This window comes from Accipiter gentilis, chromosome 7, assembly GCF_929443795.1.
Source record: "Accipiter gentilis chromosome 7, bAccGen1.1, whole genome shotgun sequence".
NCBI lineage: Eukaryota > Metazoa > Chordata > Aves > Accipitriformes > Accipitridae > Astur > Astur gentilis.
In genome coordinates, this window is record NC_064886.1 from 32,505,903 (window position 1) to 32,529,163 (window position 23,261).

At 36.9% G+C, this 23,261-nt stretch overlaps 1 protein-coding gene across 9 annotated transcripts in view; it reads right to left on the bottom strand.

Moving 5' to 3' along the window:
• Positions 1-7,624: 7,624 nt before the first annotated feature.
• Positions 7,625-23,261, bottom strand: part of CEP89 (centrosomal protein 89) — a 38,795-nt gene continuing 23,158 nt past the window's right edge. For 5 of the 9 annotated variants that reach the window (XM_049804663.1, XM_049804660.1, XM_049804664.1 and 2 more), the window contains 2 exons: positions 15,584-15,753; positions 7,626-9,027 (listed from right to left, as the gene is read on the bottom strand). In XM_049804663.1, the coding sequence (XP_049660620.1) occupies positions 8,799-9,027; positions 15,584-15,753 (399 nt within the window). In that variant the 3' untranslated portion in view covers positions 7,626-8,798. Of the gene's footprint in view, positions 9,028-11,546; positions 15,438-15,583; positions 15,754-16,666; positions 16,714-23,261 lie in introns of those variants that run through there. The other 4 variants (XM_049804661.1, XM_049804659.1, XM_049804662.1 and 1 more) reach the window with 4 other exon arrangements.

Genomic DNA, 23,261 nt, shown 5'->3' on the forward strand with positions numbered 1-23,261 from the left:
AACAGCTGGGTTTAAATGACTTCTAAATGGGTGGGGGGAAATTTTCTAATGGGCTAGAAATTAGAAAATGAATGACCCTTAGTTCACTGGACATTAGGGCATACTTACCTTAAAGTGTCTGTTGAGTAACAGAATCTCCCTGCTATTTACACAACAACCGAAGCACAGCATATGTCAGCTGCTCTGACAACAGAGTAAGAAGTAATGCCAGTATATTTTAACAGTAGTTGGAAAATGCATTGGAACTACTGAGGTTTACTCCAGACTCTCCAGTGGTTTGTTTTGGTTTTGGAAAGGTGGTGTTTGCTTTTTGAATTTATAATCACATTATTTAATCAAAATTAAGGTCCGTTATTATGGACAGAATATGCTCAGTAAATGCAGCAATGAAACTTTAATATGACTACAGACAGTTCCACAAATTCTGAATCTTCTCAGTTTCTTGACAGGAATTGAAGAACTCTCAGTGTTCTTATGTTTTGTGAAAGGAAGCTGAAACTACCTCATTGGTTCAACTTACAACTAGAAGATAGAGTAAGCAGAAGGAAGGTGCAGTATAACAGAATTGGTGTGCTCTGTCAGCAGTGGTAGAGGTAAAATAATAAGTGCTAATGTCAGGTGGGTAACAGAAAAAAAATTGGCAGCAGTAAAGATTTTTTAGTAGAATAAAACAGCCAAATCATTTGTTTCGTATAGTATCTATATTTAGTATAGTATCTATGAAACAAGGTGAAGTAACATGTTTTTTAAAATCTCAGCAAGTTCTGGGGCTTTTAGGTACAGTTGTCTTCAATATCTGTGTGCTAACCAAGCTCACTTACTTGATTATGCAAAATTCCAACACGTTCACACTTGAGTGTGTTTGGAACTTGTTTCTAAATACAAGGTGATGATTTACTCATAACAGGATAGTTAATTCTTCATTTCAGCACTTTAAAGATGCATAAAAGTTGTTAGCTCTGCGAATAGGAAGAGTATTGTTTGTTTCTTTGTAATACTGTAGTCCCTAGCAATAATAGCTGTGACATTGGCCTATAAAGGAATGAATTGTAGTGAGTATGAATTTATCAATAATTCTGTGAAAATAAACTGGTTTTATTTCTCAAAGTAATAAGTCAAGTGGATAGGAAAGAAACAGTAAAATATGTATATCAATTTTGGAAGGATTTTTATTGGTTACTCTCTTTGTATTCTCACCAGCAAACTGTGGAGGGAAGATCTAAAAGAAAAAAATTAAAAAATAATCTGTAATAGAGTAGATGAACTAATTGAAAAACTTAGGCAGAAAGGAGGAGTGGCTCACTGTCAGGCTGGGAAAAGGTTTGTTCTACAGGAGTGTGTCCCAGGTCTGCTCTGTTCAGTGGCTGTGTTGCAGCTGACTGAAAATACTGTGAATGTACAAATTTGTGAATACAACAAAATAGGGAGGATGGTCTAATAGAGTGCGCTGATGAAGGACTAGAACATAGTGCCTAAAGAAGTTAGAAGGATTTCTTTATTACACACCTTTAATGAAACATCGGACGAGCACCTGCCAGTGGTGGCCCTGTAAATCCTCCTATAAGGGCGTTTTTCAGTGATCCTAGTTTTTTCTGTAGAGTGCTGAAAACTACACCAAGCATGGGAGAGAAACCAGAACAAATGTACCAGCTTCATAAGACATAGTTCGAATCATGAAAAGCTTTTGTGGTTGCTTAATTACTGTATATACAAAACATCCTGAAAGATTTGAATTTATGCTTGTGAACATCAAGCTGGATTTGCAGTATGTGCTTTGATATGTGCAAAATGATTTCTAGGCAAATCATGCCAGCTGGAGAGAGGAAAATAGACCTTTGTTTGTCTATTCAATTGCTGCAGGAGGTACAGGCTTCAGAGATTTACGATACCCATACGATGTCCACAAAGTACGTGGTAGTACTTTGGAGTTTAGGTAACAAGTTCTACATGAATGCACGTGACAGAAGCTCTGCAGTCTCTCTGTCAACTTGAGGATTTTGAGTTTCTGAAGGCAGTTGTTTTAAAGTTCAGATTGCACCTTTGGTACTTTCTCCTAATGTTGTTTTCTTCCACGAACTTCATCCCATTACTTTGTGTGGCTCGGTTCAAAGGTTACTTGAAGTAATTTATTTCTATCCTTGATGTTAACAGAAAAGCAAAGAATGATTACAAGTTCTGTTTCTTCCTTAGTTTTCACACATTAGTTAGAGAAGAAATCTGTAACTTTGTGTTTCCCAGAAGCTCCCTCTAAAGATGAACCTACGGTAAATGTTGCCAGATGGTTAGCTTTCTTGTGGTTTAGCAGTATTGCATTTTTGTATGTAGTAGCAAGGAGTGGGAACAATTAAATTGGTCAATGACAAGTATTGTATAATAATAGGGCTAGAGGGTTTAAAAAGAAGAAATTGTAGTGGGGGAAGTCGTCTTTCACTCTGTGGAGAAAAGGTAAGATAACTAGATCCTAGTAGTTAATTGGGGGTCAGCTGCAGCCGTGTCTAATACTGTAAGAGATAATATATTAAATTTTGTAGTTCTTAAAGAATTACCTATAGTACAATACAATACACTGTTTACATTTTATTCTTCTGCATTGTTTGCTTAATTTTTTTTTTCTCAGATGAAGCAAGATGAAATGGATCTTTCTGCTGTGTTGGTGCAGGTCATTTGAACAGCCTTTTGCAGGTGCTAGCACAAGGATTTTACTGTGTGTCAGTTGACACCTGATAAATGTGAATGCAAAAGCAGGAGCCAGCAGGTGTTGTGTACAGTGTTACATGGTGAGCACTTTTTCTCTAAGTAAAAGTACAACATCCCTTGTAACCAAAATCTTCAAAAATTTGCAAAGGTGGTAAGATCATATGAGATCACCTACTACCTTGATACTGTAAACCTTGCCCATTTTGCATGCTTTTTCATGCTCTCATTTTTTTATAGCAGTACTCCGTTTAGATGCTGTTCGTATCTTCTAAGCATATCCTGTTGTAAAGAGAAGCTCAGTGTACTGGAAGCTGATGGCTTTGGTCTTAATGACCATTTAATGATTTATGACCACTGTCATCATCTCCATTCATAAGGATCACAGACTTTGTGAGGGTGACTTCTTTGAAAAATAAAGCTTTATATATGAAGTTTGAAAAAGAGCTGAATTTCTACTATTTACAATAATATTTGTGGTTACAATTCGTGTATCTTAAAGCAGGGTGACAGCAATCCCTAAGAGTCGAGTCCTATTGTTTATGCACTGTGCAACTACATCAAAGCCATCAGATATAGTTTTCTTTTGATTTGGTATCTTATCACCCAAGCAGTTCAACATCATGAAACATATGGACATGCAGGTTTATTTTGAATGGGTAGGAGTTTCTTTAGTTGCTTTTAGTTAGCTTTTGTATCAGAAACAAAATACTTGCAATGATGGTAAAAAGGCTGCATCTGGTTTGTAGAAAATGCAGTGCTGTGAAATACATTTTTCTTTGACGAAGGTTTCTTTGACAAATGTGGTTTTTAAGTTGGCCTTTTTGAAATACCTTGTATCACCTGTAAGTTTTGACATGCTAACACAGAATTGTTTATACTGGCTAATTACAAGGAAGCTCTAGTTCTTGTGTCTGTGCTTAATAGTTAGCTCTGTAAGCCTAAAGAACTAGTTCTGTCCCTAGTACATTGCTAAAATTTAGGGTGCAAGAATTAATTTTCAACTACTTTTTGTAGTGCTGTCTTGATCCCCTGGCCTTTTGACTGCATTATTTTAGACTATATATGGGCTAACAATTTTTTCATACCAAAATCTGATAAGTGTTTGGGCTTCTGCTTGGAATTGCAAGATGATTAAAATCATGTGACCAGCAGGGAGGAGAACTAATAAGTATTAAACTTCTGTAGCACCTCTCTTTCCTATCTTCCTGTTAAGTACTGCAGCACAGCAAGAATACAACTGCGGAGAAGAATCACTGTCACTTGAAGCATAAGGTAGCAGTGTGTTTGAATTGGGTTTTTAATACGGCTGTAAAAGGAAAAGGTAAGGAAGGCAGTTGCATCTGACAGCTGAAGTAAAACAGTGTAATGCTGTCCTGCCCAGTCACTTCTCGGCAGGTCCTTGGTGGCCATACCTGAGAACTGCTGATCACTTTATTCTTTAACTATTATTTCACACTGTTATGAGATGCATCTATTTCTTTAGATTTGTCTGCCTGATACCCCTTTATTTAATCTGTCCATTTCACCTGCTCCTTTGATAAAGTAAAATGAGTTTCAGAAACACTATCAATCTTTTTTTTGACTGGAACATAATTTAAGTATGTTACAGCCTAGACTTTCCAGCACTGGCATCTGATTCACTGATAATGTTGTTCCATTGGCTGTGTGTCTTTATGGAATTAATTTGTAATGAGAAATTAATACCAGAGAAGAATGTTTTCTGTTTGTTTCAAAAGGATGGATCTTGTACTTGCATGGTAGGATGTATTTGTGTGTTTGGTATTGATAAACAAATTACATAATACTTTGGTTCCATCTGAAATCAGGAAAAATAATTAGCTCTAAATGGGTTAGGTTAGAATTAGGTTAGAATGTGGAAAATTGAGAACTGTTTTGGTGTGTGGTTTTTGGGTTTTTTAAGTTATGTGACTTGAATCAGAGTTCCTTCTGCTGGATAAATGCCCACATTCTACAGCAGTACGTGGCAAGAGGTATATTCCAGCTGTTTTCAGCCTGCGAAAGACAAGATCTCTGTATTGTAACAGTTAAGTTCAGCCCATCTATCTATCTATTCTTCAGTGTGTTGGTTACATTGCATCTTCCTGTGGCTCATGATGGGTTTATTTGCCTAATCTAAGTTGTAACAGAACATAGGAACTGTGTTTATAGGCCTGTTAACCTAAGGACATGCTGAAGGACCTATTTTCCCAGTGGCAGAAATAAAGCAGTTTTACTGAACCGACACAAGCATTCTAACAAAAACTGCACAGCGTTCTGGTAACTAAAGGAATGGGGTGGTCTGTGGCCAGTTGTCACAATTCTGTGCGACTTCAATTACCGTTCCCAAGCATTACCAAAACTTCTGTCAGGCCAGTTAGGGGCATCGACCTGCCAAGGTGCAGCTTCGGTTGACAGCAGTTAATGCCGTAGTGATGCTGTTGAACTGTGTGGTCAGTGGATTAGGCACTGACTGGGACAGGGCACTGCATTCTGGACTGTGTTTGCAAAGCCCGAGAACCTGATGTCAACAAACTCTTTTCTACTACGTAACTCTTCACTTCTGTAACACCCATTTTCAAATAGCATGTAATTGCATATAATTTGATCTGTAAGGGTAAGTTGTAAAAGTACTCGATGCTTCTTAACCGTGCTTGGTGCTGGCATCCGGACTTCAGTACCTTCCTTGGGTGGCATTTTCAAGCAGTTGACTTCAATATTGTGTGTGTGTGTGTTCAGGGGAGTGTACATTACGAATTTAAAATGCATGTGATTTTTAAAGATTTTTTTAAAAATGAAATGTACTGATAAACTCTGTGGTAACTCTGTAGTAAGTGGGTTTGGTTATCAAATAATGCAGCTAAATTCTCTTTAATTGCACCTCCTAGAATTACCTCAGTCTTCAATATTCTGAAGCTGGAAAGAGTAACTGCTAAAATATACAAAATGCCTCTAATTCAGTTGGTTTCTAGTGGCTTATTCAGATTTTTTTTCCAGTGCTCAAAGAAAATTATTTTAACTGCTGCTGAAGCATAGAAGTCATGGTGATCATCCTTTAAACTCTCTTTATTTCTTCTAGCTAGCTTTTGAGACATTGGATTTTTTATTATTTTCAGTAGTGGTATTGCCTACCAGGCAACCTTAACTCTTGAAATTACCAATTTTTTTAGTAATTTCAGTGGGATTTTTCTGGGATTTTTTACTTAGCGTTTAAATGTTGTGTGTTTTAATAAAAATATTTGCATTTTTTCAGAGAACATTTATATGTGTAATACCTGTCTTTTATGTTTTTTCTAATCCTAAAATCAGTAGTCTGCAATAAACATTGTTTCATGTACTTTTTGTACGTAGAAACATAGGAAAAACAGGTGTTTTAATGCAAGCTGAAAAACATCTGGAGCCAAAGATTTATCTTTCCTCTGAAAAAGACTTAAGGGAAAAACAATTCTTTTAGCTGTTGATAAAGTAGAAAATTACCTTCTTTCCTAACTGGGAATTGGAGAGAAGCAGCAGTCTGACCATTAATTCTATTTGTACAACGCTTGACACTCTTGCAGATGTGTTTGCTTTTGTTAATCTGAAGCAATTCCAGGATTTTAATATCCAGGAATGCTAAATGGGTGATACCCACATATGTATTTAAAGTATCTTTTAATAGGATTTTTTGGTATGCCAAAAAAGTGGTCCTGAGCCACAAAAGCACTTTTTCATCCATGGAACATAGTGTTTTCTCAGTTTTCTTGCAAATGCTGTGGAAACTGAGTATGGATAATCTCCTAGGGATTTAATTAAATGTTGTTAGCTCATTTAAAGTTCAACTTAATGTTTTAATGATATGCAAATGAAAAAGTGTAGCATTTCTGATCATAGTGTTGAAGAGTGTTGCTGTGAAAATGGGAAGCAGATGTGGCAGAAGTGTAATTCTAAAATATTCCCAGTTACCTCAGTGGAAGAACACTTAAGCCAATATTAAGAGAGTTTTGAAAATCTCATTTCTGTTTCTAAACAATTACCAATATGATAGTTTTTCCCTGTGAAGTTGTTTCTTTTTACAAAATACTGAGACATTCAAAAGGACAATTAAAAACAGATTAGAAGAATATGTAAATCATTTACATATGCAGTTCCAAGGTTGCATTTGCATCCTCGGAGATGCTTATCTTGAAAATATGATGTAGAAGACTTTATTTTCAAAGCCTGCCTTCAAAAACATGAAAAACAAGGTGGGTATAGCCATGTTTGCTTGATGTTCTTTCAGGATTATTGTAAACATACTTGCAGATTGGAAATGAGGGGAGCGTGTGTGTCTCTGAAGTCTATGTATGACTTGTCTGAATAGGCATTTCAGGCATTTCAAATTCAGGGAAGGCAGGAGACAGGACTGGTTTAGCACCAGACCACCTCCCACTCTCCCCTCCCCCAAAACCCCAGGAAAAAAAACCCCTGACAACTTCACATATTAAGACTGCTTAAAAATCGTTTCTGATGTTTTTGGTCGTTACTGTGAATCAGAGTTCTAAAATAATTAAGTTGGAAAAGCCAGGAGAAAGAATTTGAAGCTGTACCTCTTGTGGAGTCTCTAGGAGGAGACCATAAGATAGCAGTGCTAGTTTTGTTAGTCCAAGTTTAAGTGGCGTGTTGAAGTTTTATCTTGATGAGCTGGTAAGGTTGTTGTACTTATTTCCAGCAAAGGGAAAGTAATTAAAGTACATATTAAAATCCCACTGATTGTAGGACTGGTATGTATTTACAACTTGGCTGCCTTGGTGTTTTGTGTCTCAGGGTGATACCTGAGTGCACTAAGGTTTTGCGAGTGCTTTGAGAGTCGTAGAGTCTCTGACTTTGCACTGTATTGCAGAAGCTGGCTTTAAACACAGTACATACACACGATACTAAAAATCGTGGTGTTAAGGTGCTCTCCCCACCCTCTCTTAAATAACCCTGTTCTGCTGAGTCATGGCCTTAGCCTGAAGGAAAACGCCTCAAGAAAGCAGGAAACTTTCTAGACAACAAACAGTATGTATTCTTTTTGGTATTTAACTTGGTTTTCTACTCTTTTTGTTAACTTTGATCAAAGCCAATGAGGTTCTTCATTATTTCTAGTATTATACAGCTACTATAGTTAACAGTTCTTTAGTTTTCTGGTACCATTTAGGTTTTGTTATGGAAATGAAGCAAAAAGCTGATCCAGCAAGTTATATGTAAATCCAAAATAAAATCACTTCATACTAATACACGCTACTACGATACTTATGTGCAATATTGTGAAAAATCAACAATTATGAAAGCTAAGACAAATATGCATCATAATAATCTGAAGACTGGCACTGCTGCAGAGAATGCTCTGGGAAAAAAAGCGGCTTCTGAAGTGGGATGAACAAGACCATCTGGAGGAGGGCTACATCCTCTCCTGGCATGTCATCCCCTTGGCAAAAGTATGGTAGGAGCTCTTGTACATCTACTTAGTGGACAGTTGTGCGTTCAGGCACCACCAGTCGTCCCTAAGGATGTGTCTGTCTTGCCTGCTTCATAGTCTAATTTTTCTCTGTCCTTGAGATGACAGGATTTTTGGCAGACAGTCTGGTATAAGGCCATCTTAGGATGTCAAGATGCTTCATCACCAACAATGAGAACAGACGACGCGGGGTTTTTTCAACTTTGGTCGTACTCCGTCTATAGTTTATTTGGGAAGAATTTATTGAAATTTGACCTTATAATTAGAACATCTATAATAGAGACACATTATTTACCATATTGGGGGCTTTCTATCATGCTGTTTACGTGTTTTGTGGCAAGGTATGTGTGTCTGCTAGAACACCAAGCTTACCAGTTGTTTACCTTGTTAACCGGATACTTGTCTTTTTATGTTAATTTAGAGCTGTACCACATTTTGCCTTAAGGAATAGCCTTTTCTTCAAAAAGTGAAGTTACATTTTAGGCTAGACTTACATTATTTGACAGTACAGCTGGAGAATATGCTGTTGTCATTTTGACACTAGAATATACGGTGATTTTGAAGAGGGTGAGTGTTCTGTTACATCTTGTGTTGAAGAGAGTCAAATTCAGGCACTGAGGTCTCTTTCTTGGATGAGGTGCATAATGCATTATTCTTGAATTTCATTTTTAGTAGGAGATGAAGGCTTCACATCACAATAGCTAAAATCGTGTCCGTAAACTAGGTCTTTCTGAGAGCTTTCATCTAAGTGTGGCTCATGAACTGTGACAGTATTCCACATGTTGTTCTTCCCCAGGGATTTATGTAAGAGTTCTCTCATTCTCCTGTTTTCTTTGGATGTGGATTCCCAAATGATTTCAAGTTCCCCTTCCACTTTCCTAGAAAAAAATGAAGAGAAATCCTAATTTTAAAAACACTTTTTGGCAGTACATAATTACAGTATGTGGATAAGCAAATTACAAACTGCATGTATTTAGCTACTTGAAATTATAAGGCTGAAATTTGTTCCTGGTTTTAAAAAAGCCGACTAAATGTAATGCTAGTGAGGATACAATCAGAAAAAAAAGATTTGGACCCATGTAATAAGTTGGATTAAGTCCTCACAAAAGAGTAGTGCCTGTGAGATCCAAATACCACAACTGCCACTGAATCAGGATCTGTTGTGACTGCAGTTCTGCCTCCTGTAACAGGTACGTCCCTTCTGCCAGGTGCCAAGAGTTCTGCATCTCTCCACTCAGAGGCTAAAAACGTCTGATCAAACCACAAGTCAGACTTTGTGCTTAGCTAATGCCTTGTTGTGGACATCAAAGAGAAGTGTTGTAAACCTTTCCCCCCCCCACCCCACCCCCCCCCGCCATGGGGGAGGCAAAGATGGTGAAGGACAGTCCTTAAGGCATTATAACCTTATGGCCTGATTTCTCTGACTGCCCAAGCATAAATGAATGAATTATTTAATGTTTTTCTCAAGAAAAAGTTGTGGTTTTTTTCAAATATGGCAGCTGACATCATTTAATAATGCAGTGTATTCCAGCCACAGACTTTTTAGTAAGTTATATTTGGTCAAGGTTAAGCTCTTGGGTTTCCTCTGACTTGCTTCTAGCATATGTCAAAGTACAAAATAATCAGAAAATCAAGATCGTTTGAAGTGGAAAGCTATTGTGTAGAAACTGAGCACACAAATCTTCATGGTACAGACTTTGCTAACACAATTACTCCAGGCCACCACCTGAAGCACTTAATAGAGCTAGCCCTTTACACAAATTTTTCTGAAAACCAGGTTCTAAAAATGAGAGAGAAAAATGTAAAACATAAATGTTGTAACCTGACAGCATTTTAATCTCAACATTTCTGGCAAAAGGAGTATACTAGAAAATACATAATCAGTACTTCTTACAGAGCCCTTTGTGATCAATAACACTGAGAATGTTAAAAAAAAAAAAAAGTGGTAGAAAGTGGCCCAGACATAGTACCATCTAATTTTGTTTCACCCTATGATTGGCTGTATAGATAGAAGGTGAAAAAAAACCAAACCCACCTTATTGAGAAGGCCTTAAGATTATCCTTATATATACTGCTTGGAAGGAACTTTTGATAGAATAAGGGATCATTAACCATTAAGGATGGAATTAAAGTAAACAAAGGCAGGTGAAAGTAGTACAGTTGCTAAGAGTAGCCCAAGACTGCTCAAGAATGTGAGAAGCCACATTAATGGGTTGGACCTTTCCATTTCTGCCAAGTCTCTAAAAAGCTATTGAGAAGCAACCTCTTGCTTTTGAAACACCAAAACTGTAGATGACTTTGTTCTCGCAAAGTATAGTTTTCCTTGAGCCAGCAGTAAGAGTGTCTAATATTACCCGTTACTCAGTATATGCTTCAAAATGCTTTATAAAGGCAATTATCCTCAGCTTACATTTTGGGAGATGTGAGGCACAAAGAGTAACGCTACACGATTGAACTCCCCCAACAAGCCATCCTGAGTTTCACCCATTGGTTGAGATGGGCCCTTTGTATTGTGATCATGGAACACTTTCAGCATCTTGTTTTATTTTTAAATTAACTTGTATATCTTGATAGGGACAAGCTCCTGTTCTCTGTTGCTACTTCCCTCCAACTGGAGTCTGCATGCAGTGTGCACAGCACTCTTTATGTTCTAATACTAATATACAAGAACTTAATCTGGTTTACTCTTATTGTAGTGCACATTACCCAGGCTTTGTTTCTCCTGCTAATTTCTAAAACCAACACTCTTTTTAAAAAGATTGTTTCATTGTTAATACTTGTATGTGCTTGAGGCAGAGAAAATTTGAAGACGAAACTAAAGATCACTGAATTCTGAACTGTAGTTTAATGCTGTCAGCATGCCTGACAAATTAGATGCTCATTTTCAGTCCATATGTTCAGTTCAATGGCAACTGCATCGATTTCAGAAAAATTAGTTTAAAGATACTAGTTTTAAAAGTATCCACATGAATAAAATTACTTCAGTAGCAAGGAAACAGATGCCTTTAGAGATGGTGGTGTATCTGAACTCTTCTTAGAGGATTAATTTTTAAAGGAGCCCAGAGATGCAGAATTGGAAAGCACTTGCTGACTTTGCTCTGGAATGAGCAGTCAAAGCATGTTTTTGTCAAGGAAGCACATCGCAGATGCTCCTGGCTTTGCACGCAGTATACTGCAGTCATAGGTAAGGCTCTTCAGCATGGCAGAATGTACAGCTCTTATAGTTCAGCTGGATTTCAGTTTAGCATACAACAAGTAGCAGTTAGAACCCAGCTGTAGTTAGACAAGGGGGTTTTGCCTCTGCAAGGTTTTTGTTTGTTTGTTTTAAAATTCTGACCTAATCAAAATGTAAAAAAAAAACCACATTCAGCAAAATAGGTTGGGGAGGAGGTGTCCTTATATCTTGCCACCGTATCATGACCACCTAGTTGTCTTAGGAACTCGGAGTTAGCTGCTGATGGCCTGTACTTTTTTCTCAACACCAAAATTTCCTTGCTCCTACTTCACTGGGCAATGGCCCTCACTACCCTTCTCGCATTTTTCTGGATCTCACCAGAAATTCTGTCAAGCTCTGCAAAGCATTACTATCCTTGACTGTGACTACTGTGACGTTACCCTATACAGATCACAGCCTATTGGGTAACCCTTGCTTATTCCGTTGTGCCCATAGCAGTTGGTTTACCTCTTCAATACTAGTCTTTTATCACTTAGCATTTAAAACTAGATATGTATTCAGTAGTAAATGTGTCCTGTTTCCAAACGTCTTTAGGCAAAAAGCATTAAGTTTGTTTCTCATAAATGTAGGCTGTTGTCACTTAAATGAGTAAAAATAAAAATTCCATTCAACCTCTACCTAACCTAGCCGCCAATGCTGTACTGATGGTTGAGGGTGAAAAAGTTAACGGAGGCAGATTCTGAAAGCAGATTCTTCTTTACAAAAGACAGAGCTTTCTGCCCTCGCTGGACTAAATTCATTCAGCCTTAATCTCTGAGAATCTTCTTTGTGCTTCTGGCTCAAGAATTAATTTTCATCTATCCTGTAACAGTTTATTTAAATAAACCTTATCACGAAGATCAACATTTTTATCATGGTTACAATTTTATGTGTAGCCCTACAGATAAGACAGCTTCTCTCCCTTGCCTGTGCATGGCTGTGAAGCTTTTCTACTGTCGACCCTCTTCTGAGGACAGTCTAAAGCAGTTTCATTACTAAGACTTTCAAACCTGCATTTAACATCCAAAGTATGGCAGCTGTAACTATCTTGAAGTACTGCTCCTCTGCAGATGACTTATGAAATACACTGTGACCTAGAAAACTCATAAAGGTAAGTGTCCTTTGAAATAAGACTTGAGGCATTTATGAACCTGCTTCTGTACCCTAGAACCACATTAACAACTTTATATCTGAAGCATGCAATATATTTTATTTAAGGAAAGGTATGTGATAATGATGACTCATAAGATTACTCTGTAAACAATAAAAATGTCATGATTATCAGCTACCTGAAGAACAGAAAATGATACTGGTTTCTTGTCAGTTGCTTTAGGCAAAAGCTTGCTGTGAATTTCTAATATCCTTTAGCAAAGGCTGTAATAATTGAGAAGGCTCTACAGAGCAGCTTCTAGGAAGGTAAACTTTGCATTATCTTCAGAAGCTTTAAAAGCTTTTATCAAAAGAACATACCTATATGCATTTCTTTTCAAAAACCAAGCAGAAAAATTCTGTTCTCTTGGACACAATGAGTAAGTAGTGCAACCCCTGATTTTTGTCATCAGGTGAAAGATGATGCAGGAGGGGGAGAAGGTTTCAAAGGAAAGTTACCTTTATTATGTTTTATGAAGCCCATGTTAGTTTGGATGTTGATTTGTCAAAAACAATGATGAGAGAAGAAATAAAAATGAGGAAGCATATGAGTATCACTGCTGTGCAAATGTCTAAACAAACATTACTTTTGAACATGCTGTGATCTGCAGTAGCTCTACCTCTGGGCACGTTGGTACTATGTAATGTGCCATGATAACAGGGCCCTGACCTGCTATCAGTCAGGTTTGCTACAGTCCTGTTCAGGTTACTGCCGTGGGGCTGTTTATCTCTGGTGTAGTGTCTCGCTGCAAGAACGGTGCTGTTTCCAGACCTGAAGTGGTATCTTCCCTTGTTTTACAAGAAATATGGTAAACTTTTATGATAAAGAACTTCATGGCAGTAGCCGAGTCAGACTTGCTGTCGCTTCTCAGCTCCGCTATTATAAAACTAAATGCAAGAGCAAAAGCAGTTATAGGAAAGAAGTTTTCTGTCTTCACCTACTTACAGTGCTTTTGACTAGACTGACTCCGGTCAGTGATTTTAAATTAGCTTAATTTGTTTTATAGTATTCCTAAAGAGAAATTGTAACTTTAATAAAACGCAAAATTAGCTATCCAAATAGTCAGCATACCTTCAGCTAAATTTTAATTTAAACTGGCTTTCCTGCTTAAAAGTGTGGTATGCTACTTTAATTTTTCATTACTTAAACACTGAAATTAGAGCATCTAATATACGATATATTTACTGAATGCACTTACCTTAATGTTTATACAGGTATTTTGAATTGAAACATTATCAGCTAGATAGTTCTGTGGACTATAAATTTTACTCTGTAAACAGTAGTGGAAATAAATATAAATGTTTGATACTGTTCTGGCGTAGTGACTTCAGTTGCCAAGCTACAGATGACTATCAACATCTAAACTACAAATAATTTTCCCTTCCTTCTTCTGTGACTGTGTGGAGGGAAGGGAGAGAGAAAATAATAAGTCTTATAGATCCAGAAATACACAAAGCTGACCAAAATACATGTTTCATTTCTGGCAGATAGGCATAACGGAGTACATACGTATTTGGATTACCTTGGGAAACTATATTACCGCAATACTTGAGATGAATAAAGGAACATGAGAAAACTAGTTTATATGAACAGTATCAGCCGTGGTGTTAGTTGGTTTTATTGATTTTGTTTTATAAGAATAAAAATATATTCTTTCTTATATAGGCATAGAATTCAGCTGACTTCTTAGTGACATTTCATTTTTTTAATCTAGACTTTTTACTATAGTTATCAAAGGAAAATAGTGGATGATGACATGAACCAAAATACAACTTTGAAAGATAAACATAAAAATTATCTTTTACTTTCAGAGTTGTATTCATTATATTATACTCTAATAAACACTTTAAGGCTTAACTACCACCAGAAAAAGGCAGTCACCAATTACACTGTTCATTAATGTAGGAGACTATAGAAATGCAAGACATCTCTTTGAGGTTCATCTTGTACTTGTTTCCATAAACCCTTTTTCTTCATCATCATATTGCTAAATGAACTACTATGTTGCAGTTCTAGGTGCAGATCTTGCTTCTTAAAAGTTAGTTGCAAGTATTAATTTTATGTGCTTACTGAAGAAAAAATGAGTCCGTGCAGACTGAAGAGGAAAAAGTGATTTAGTATACAGTATGGAAAGTGTAATTAATTATTTGACACAGCTGTGTTACATCATCTCAATTTACCTACTTTGGGGCTAGAAAGGTAAATTTTGAATGATCCATATTATAGGACTTTGAACTATGCTCTATCCCACATTGACAAAGACCTCTATTTAACTAGCTGTCCTCCACTGTAAAAAATTGTACCATGAGCCCAGAGGTATGAAAGACACTTAATTAGCTAAAAATCCTAAATAACTATTTCCAGAGAAATGTGGAATAGTTGACTGCTTGCTTCCCTCTCTTCAGTTGTAGAAAGTTTTTCCTGTATGCCTATAACATGAATGTGCTATGAAGCTCTCCACTACCAGAGGGGAAAAATACCTTTAAAGGACTCTAGTAAAAGGATATTTCAACACTGACAGTCATGATCTTGTATAAATCTGCTGAATTATCCTTTTTCTTATTATTATTCTGCATGTAGCCAATATGAGTCACTTATTAACAGAACAGTAAGGTAGATTCAAAAGGAAACCAGTCGTATGCATACTCATGAAATTCCTTTAGTTTGCTGCTATTCTGAAAACTGTTGAGGGGTGTGGACGGGAAAGTGTTTAGCCTCTAGTAGAAGATGCTGTTAATTATTTAACATATATCTTGATGATTTATAGACACCACCCCCCAAAATCATCAAAGACTAGGGTCAGGTTGATATTCTTAAGAAAAAGTCTTAACAGTAGTAGTAGTAGTCATCCAGAATAAATTCCCCCTTCAGAAGGTCTGTCTTGGAGCTGGGAATTGAGAGGCATTTCAGCATTTTCAGTATGGCTAAAAGATGAGTGAGAAAAGATACCTGGAATATGCCGTGTGAGGCTCTGATGAAAAGCAAGAGCTCGCAGCTGTGTGCAGTTGCCTCCCCCCACCCTTTTACCCGTCAGATCTAATTGGACTGCTTCTGCCTGTGACTGACTTACCTTTTCTGCTGGAGCACTTCATCAAGGGTTTCCTGTCTGTCTTGCAGCAGGCGCTGGAGGTGCTTCATTTCTTGCTGGTACTGAGCAGTCTTCCCAGCAAATTCTTTCTCCTGCTCAGTCATCTTGAGACTGATATCTCCAAGCTTCCCAGCTGCTTTCTTTTTATATAGCTGTAAGGGTTAAAGATAATAGGACAAATGTGATTACAGGAGAAATTAGAACAACTCGCTACCAGCGAAAGAAATAGCTAGAGATACTAATTTGCAGTTTAATCTTTACATCAGTGCTGCCTTGCTTAAATATGTCAGGTAGGTTGCATTATGGTTTTGGGGTTGGTTTCTTTTTTTACACCTACTTGTTAATTTGAGGGTATTACACTTATACTTTGTTCTGCATATAAAACTAGTGTGTACAGTCAATACCATACTGTATCTTTGTCTTATGAGTGAAAAGAATTAGCTGCAAAAAAAGGGTTTGTTTTCCAAGATCCAAAGCTATGCTTTACAGCACATGTTGCTTATCACTTGTCCAACAGTCATATTTATCAAAGCATACCATGAAGAAGTATTTGTGTTGTTAGTTGTTTAATCTTAATACTAAGAGGAAGAGTGGCTTCATGTTTTAAAATCTTTTGCTTCTTCACATAATAGTTCCTTCTGTTCAGTGAAGCACAAGTGATTTTTTTGCTTATTGGCTATAACCAAATCTATTGGTCTAATCTCAAAAACAAGAAATCTTTTTTGTACAAAGTGATTTTGCTTTCTGAAATAACATCACCATTAAATTACGTAAACACACGAGGAACTGAAAAATATGGTTTGTGTACTGTTACACATTTCTACATGCTGCTGCTCTTGACAAAAACAACAGATATTACCCAATATTAGCTTTTTTCTTGTGATTACAACCAGAATGTTTAAACTGTTACTGTATCTGCAGAATATGTTGTTTGATACAGGCTATTGAACAGAGTTCTGGGGTGGAAGCACCTCCTTTAATAAAACTGCAAACTGTTTAGTGAAGCTTTGAAAATACTGCTATTTATGTCTTGCTAATATAAAGTTTTATCTAAGGTGTTAATACCTATGGTTTTATCTTCATCTGAATCAGAGGAGAAAGCTTGAGTGTACCTTTTGGAGGAAGAAAAAAAAAAGAAAGGCGTTTTTGGGTATGTGATGCAAGCTATATAATCCTTTCCACAAACTGTTTCCTTTTTAGTTCTTGTAAAATGTGTTATTTTGGAGTTTCATTTTCTGGAGGTAATAGGATAGTGATAAATAATAATATTTACCTAGAATGTTAGTCATTCAATATGTAAGGCTGCCTTCCACAGTTTTTTTTTTTTCCCTAGTTTTTTCCTGTCAGTTCTAAGAAAATAATTAGAAGCCTGCAAGTTAACCAGTCACATATTACTGAACTTCTTAGATTCCTAGAGAAGTCTCCAAAATGCAGAGTTAGATGCTTGCACTTGTAATGCTATAGAAGGATAAAGGTAAACATGTTCCTTCTGAGCAGAGGGTTACTTAGAGCTAGCTGAGAGGAAGCGCAGAGCATAGAAAAACAGCTGAACTTTCACTTCTGCCCGTAAATGCCTTCTCCAGCTCTGGATCCAGAACCCCAAATGCTCTCTTCAGGGCAGGTGCCTGTAATTATTTCAGAGAACTAAAGAGAACTTCCTCTCCCTTTTAACACATAAAAGGCTGATAAAGAAAGAAGCCAATAGTGTTGGTGAAATCCATTTTTTATCTAGTGGCCATTGATCATCCAGCTAAGTGGGAGGTCTGTGTTTTAAGCTGCATTCTGCCTGAGATGGTGCAAGCCTGTGGGCTCCTATACATCCCATAGCTGCCTCTGTTGGCTTGGCGTGCCTGCTCTTCATTTGCCAACTGAGGCTGTGTCACACGTGGAGAAGGGTTGCAAAATCAATGGGGCACAAAGGGCGAAAGTGCACCATTTTCTGACCTAATGATCAGGGCAGGAAATTAGATATGAGGGATACATAGTTCTGATCTTGCTTCTGTGACTGATTATAACTAAGTATTTAAAATGGGTAAGCTAGCTCAGCCAAACTTCAGCGGGATGGGTGAAGAGTGCCTGGAGTGCTCCATACTTGCATGTGGGAGCCTGGGCAGGTCAGGGTGGTTCTGGGCACGCTGACACGCACAGCTACTGGCACGTAGAGCCTTCACAGCAGGCTACTACTTTTGAGTTGTTCAAGACAACTTCCTATTTATTTTCTGTAAGTGAAGCAGGTAGCAGTAAACAGACTGGTGGAGATATTGCCACCTTCCTGAAAATTGTTAACATGTAGCTGGAAGTAAGTCCCCTAGAGCTGAAAAGGGTAGTCTGCCCAAGGTCATGGCATCAGGTATAGAGTAAGCACCCTAGATTAGGAATGATCACGGATGCAGCAGCTGGTACTGAAGAGGACATAATTTACACTCTTCTAAAGCAGTTTCAGGAGGGTATACTCCTGGGCACCAGAATTCTTTTACACCTTGTGTACTGCATTATGAACAAAACTGGAGAATTCTAGATAGAGCGCCAACAAAACTATTTCTACAAACACAGGCTGCTGGCCATGATACATCTAATGATCTGGTCCCAAGATCCTTGTTGAGGCGACGAAGCTATTTTCTGTCAATCATGTATTGTTTTTCTCCTATCCTTTACCAGTAAAAAATAGTATTGTCCCTTCCAAAAGAGATCTAAGTACCATCTGAAGAAAATTGTTTCACTGTCTCTATAAAAAGTGTTATAATTCTGATCCTGACAGAACAGCCCTGTAATGGGAACCCTGGTGAAATTTTCACTGGGTGCCATGGAACATTGCCAATTGTCTCCCATGGCAACTAAAAATTTCTAAAATAATATATATTAAGATCATGGACAATTATCTTCAGGGCTGTGTAAAAAGCCATATGGGGGGGAAGTCCCTTTTTAGTAATGGACAAGGACCATGTTTGTACCTATAACTTTCCTAGTAAAATAGGATTGTGACAGATGAAAAGTGACAGCCTATATATATTCAGAAGTTTTAGTGAAAGAATGTCTTTTGTCAGACAGTATTGTGGTGTTAATAGAAAAAACATTTCCTCACAAACAGTAAATTTCTGGTCTGTTAAGGGTTTGTTTCTTAAAACCTCTGTTCAGTCTCTGTGAAAAGGATGTGGGTAAAATGTAGAAACTTTTAAATTAAAAGGCCAACAAAATCAAGAAAATGTTCAGCTGTAGTATTATGTGCCACATTAAATAAGCTTCCTTATTTGCAGATTGCTATTGGCACATAGATGAAGGGTAACCATTTGGGGAAATCCGTTAAAAAGGGAAAAGCTGTTTATGCTGGAAAAACTTTAAAACTATGTGTCCAAAGGTATGAGAGAGTTGTGCATGTACATGACCTACTTTGACAAAAAATAATCTAGTATTAGATAAACAGAACTGACTTTGTATTTGAGACATAAGATAAAATTGACACAAGGAAAGGAAATTGAAATTTCTATTACTTGGAGCACCACGAACATAAAACACTTTGCAAACTAATCCAATATTGTGAAATAAATTTAAAGCTGGAATTATCTTAAAATTTAGTAGCACACTAAAGAAATCACCTTATACAGCATATTTCCTTATCTTATTCTGTTCTTCAACCTATTTTTATCTTATTCTGTTTCTTTAGCCTATTTATCTTTAACCTATTTCTATCTTCTCTTCTCCTACCCTAAAGAGGGGTATGATGAAGTATCCTACTCCCATATAGAACTGAACTTGCATAAATACAGGAGAAGCCTCAAGTTTACTTGCTTAATCTTCTTCCTGGTTTTTTAACTTGTAGGTTGAACTTGTCAAATTTTAAAGATCTCTATAACCAAGAAGGCTAGAAACTTCTTTTTAAGAAATTGGGATTTTTCCTGGTAATAGCAAGATTTTGAGAGCTGAGGAAAGATTTGGCAATGCTGAATTTCCCATTTTCTGAGCACCACAGCAATGACTTAGTTTTATTAATTTTATGAAACAAATCACTGTTACAATAGTAGGACATATGAATAACTCCAATACTGGGCTCGTAGCATCAAGGCAACAGTTAGGAAATACTTGCTCTTGTTACACTTAACCTGAAGCTTTAAAAGGTACTTAAATATGTTAATGCTAAATGTTTACTCTTAATTCTGCTGCTTTATCCTGGCAGAGATTTTCTAGCCTCTTCCTCCTCAAGCTCTAATAACAAAGTAACTTGCTAAACTTTGTGATATATGCAGTTTCTTCTACCTCTCAAGGAGGTACAAGTACATCTCAGATGTGGTAGGTTGATACTTAAAAAAAAAAAATCCATTAAAAATATATAAATTTAGTGATCAGCTGTCATGTGCAATCTCTTATTTTAGAGATTACACATTGATAGCACCAATCAAATCAAATTTCTGTAGTTGTTATTGTACAACTGAAGGGTTGTTAAAAAAAACCAAACAAACAAACACCCCCACCCCCCCCCCCCAAAAAAAACCAAACCAATTCCATTCCTGTTAGGAATTGTAAATATGTGAAATCCTGCTGTAGAAAATGTGACTCTTCAGTTTGTTGTTGTGACAAATTTGAGGCTTTATTCTAACACATCAGTTTTGTTTCTAGTTACTAATTTGGAATTTTCTACATACAATGTTAAGGTGATTCTAGTTTCTGTGCAAGCTATCTATTTTGGCTACCATATGTACTTCAGAGGGGTTTAGTGTAGTCACTTGTTCTTATTCAGAAATTGTCAATCTAAATTTATTATTTGGCTTTGAAACCCCCAAAAATATAGTCTATCAGGAACCTAGCACTACTTTTATGAAAGAAGAATCTTTGAGTTCATAAAACTGCTGTCTGTGCTTAAAAATTTTTCCTTTAGGATCTTTACCTGTAAGCAGTTGTTCTTTTTAAGAGGTATAAGGAACCAACATCGAAAACTTAAAACAATCATCTTTGAAGAATAGCATACAAGAAAAACACATTACACTTATATAAGCTTTTTTTTTAAGGGTTCATGTCTTTCCTCAACTCTGGAAATAGGTAAGGGTATTGTTGAAAGTCTTAGAGGTGTTAATTTTTTTACAACTTTGGATGTTTTTTAACTTCTGGGGTTTGTCTCTATTACATGACTCTCTACTGCAGTTATATGCCAGGATTATGGAAAACCAGATGTCCGTTCTGACTGTGATGCAGAGGGCAAGAGCAAACTATGCTCTTCCTGTTCTGATTCTTTGGAAAACACACTAAAATAATGCACTCCATTTCCCATCAACTGCTTAAGTATAATCAACTGAGACAAAAGCAGCTTGCCAGAGATGAAAGCATGTTTCCGTGGAGACCAAAGGTGACTTCTAGCTGCTGGTCATCCTCACAGACATCACTCAGAGTTGGGCACAGTGATTTAGATGAAGCAAGGAAAAAATTAATCTGCTGTGATAGAGACAGTGTCTGCTTCTAACTAAAGCATATTAGAAAATACCTCTAAAATGCATACACTGAAATTGGTTAGCAAGCAGTAGCTTTTAGTAGAGAAGTTTATGATACTACTCCATATGCCCAAAACAAGCCACACAGAATCAGTCACACAGGGTAGGCACTGTGCTATCATTCTGTCTAGTCTCCTAAGGAGACCTTGTTTCCTGGGTTTGTTACAGAGATCTTGGGAATAGATGATTTTGTAGCAGTAATGGAAAGATAAGTTGTACTTGGCAGGTGGTTCAGAGTGCCTGAGGTATATGGCCAAAGTTACTGGGGATATTCATCTCTTCTCTGATTTGTAGTGGTACTTTTGTATGAGTGGCAGAGTATACAAATAATCCACCTGTAAGTAAGTTCACAGTTATGACCAAGTAGAGAAGTATGAGGAAACTGAAAGTTTCAGACAAAAGCCAGAGTAAATTGGGGAATGTCTCTCTCTCCTGTGCATATAGACCACCTCAGGTATGTGAAAAGAAAACTTGGGGGAAAGAATACTTGATTCTAATGCTGTTTCTTTATCAGTAACATGAATGCATTTCCATTCAATTTTGGTTATAATTCCTGTTTTCTATGCAAACACTGTTAACTCCGGTGAATAAGCTACCTAGTATACAAAACAGCAACATATACTTACAAGACACATTTAGGGATTCTTTGTATAGTTCACCTAACATCACAAAGTCTGAAAGGCCTTGAATGTGTCCTGGAATGAAGGGAATATAGGTGTTGCAGTATTATATGCTGTACTACGTGGGCCCTTGCATTTCCCAGTTGGACAAAAATACGGATGCATATTCAATCAGATGTTATCCTGCCTCATAATTAAAAAAAATCTGGAAAAAAGTAGTTCTGTGGGGTTTTTTGTTTCGTTGGTTTTGCTCAAAGTTTGCATGTAAGGAGAAGGACACGGCCACCTGTATTGATGGTAACAGGGGTTGAGATGAATAGGTGCAAGGGGGACTTACTTTAACCCCTGTTCCTCTGGCAACTTTGTATATGATAGGAATTAGGACAGAAGGGTTAATCTGCTATTCTCGTGTTCTGATTCAGAGATCTCCCTTTTTTCGATTACGATCTCTATAGAAGAGACATAAAAGGTTTAAATAAAATTATCTGCTATTATATGAAGGTCATGATGCAAAGAATAAATTTGTGCATCTTCTCAAGAGACAGAACCCTCCTCTCTGCCTGTCTCAAGTTCTGCCCTATGTTAATGAGCGACATCCTGGACCTCCTGAAGTTAGTGGCATTGCTTCATTAGGTCTATTGTTGTATCCAAGACTGAGACCAGGCATGGTTAGAAAATGATTATGGAAAAATTCCAGGAAGGTGGATCCTTTTTGAGGTAGGCACCGAAAGATTGCTTAGAATAAGCCTCAATCCGAACAGTATCAAATGGCTAGATGGATGTATTATGATGACAAAATGAATATGGCATTAACAACAAAGTACATCTCCCAAAGGTTCAGTGCAAAAAAAGCCAACAAAACAACCCACCAAAAAAGTAATTACTATGCTAACCTTTCTTTCTGAAATCACTGAGGAGAAAAAAAGGGAATAAGAGAATAAGATATATTTTAACCTGGGGCGGGGGCAGTACATAAAAGCTCCTCTATACATAGTAATTTCCTTGTCCTGTCTTGATATTTAATTCAGTTGGAAGGGACCTATAACAATGATGCAAAGTTCAATTAATAGGATAACCAAGAAGTATATGGTATTTTAAGGTGTTTTGTGACTGTTTAAGCCCTCTGCTTTACTAACAAAAATTAAGAACAAAAAAAGTTTTGCAAGTAGATTATTCTTACTTTTGCTAAATAGAAACAGCAATATTTAAGAACTTTACAGGCTGTTTTTTCTAATTTCCATTAGCAGCTGATGGGTTAGGAAGGATTTTTAAATTTTATTTGGTTTTGCACTTAAAATTCATGGCATGTACTGCATGTAAATATTCTTAGTTTTATGTAAGTCTCTTCTCTATCCGTTGTAGTAGTCACAGACCTAAAAATTGTAGAAAATCTGTATTTATGAAGAATACAAGCCACTGTCTTGGTGAGGAAGATGTTTTCTAAATTTAGATAGACATGAATGAGGGTGAAAAACGGCTCAAAACATTTATAGCTGTATTAGTATAATTAGAGAATTCTTTTATGGTAGTGTTTCATGCATTTAGGTATTTTTATGAAGGATT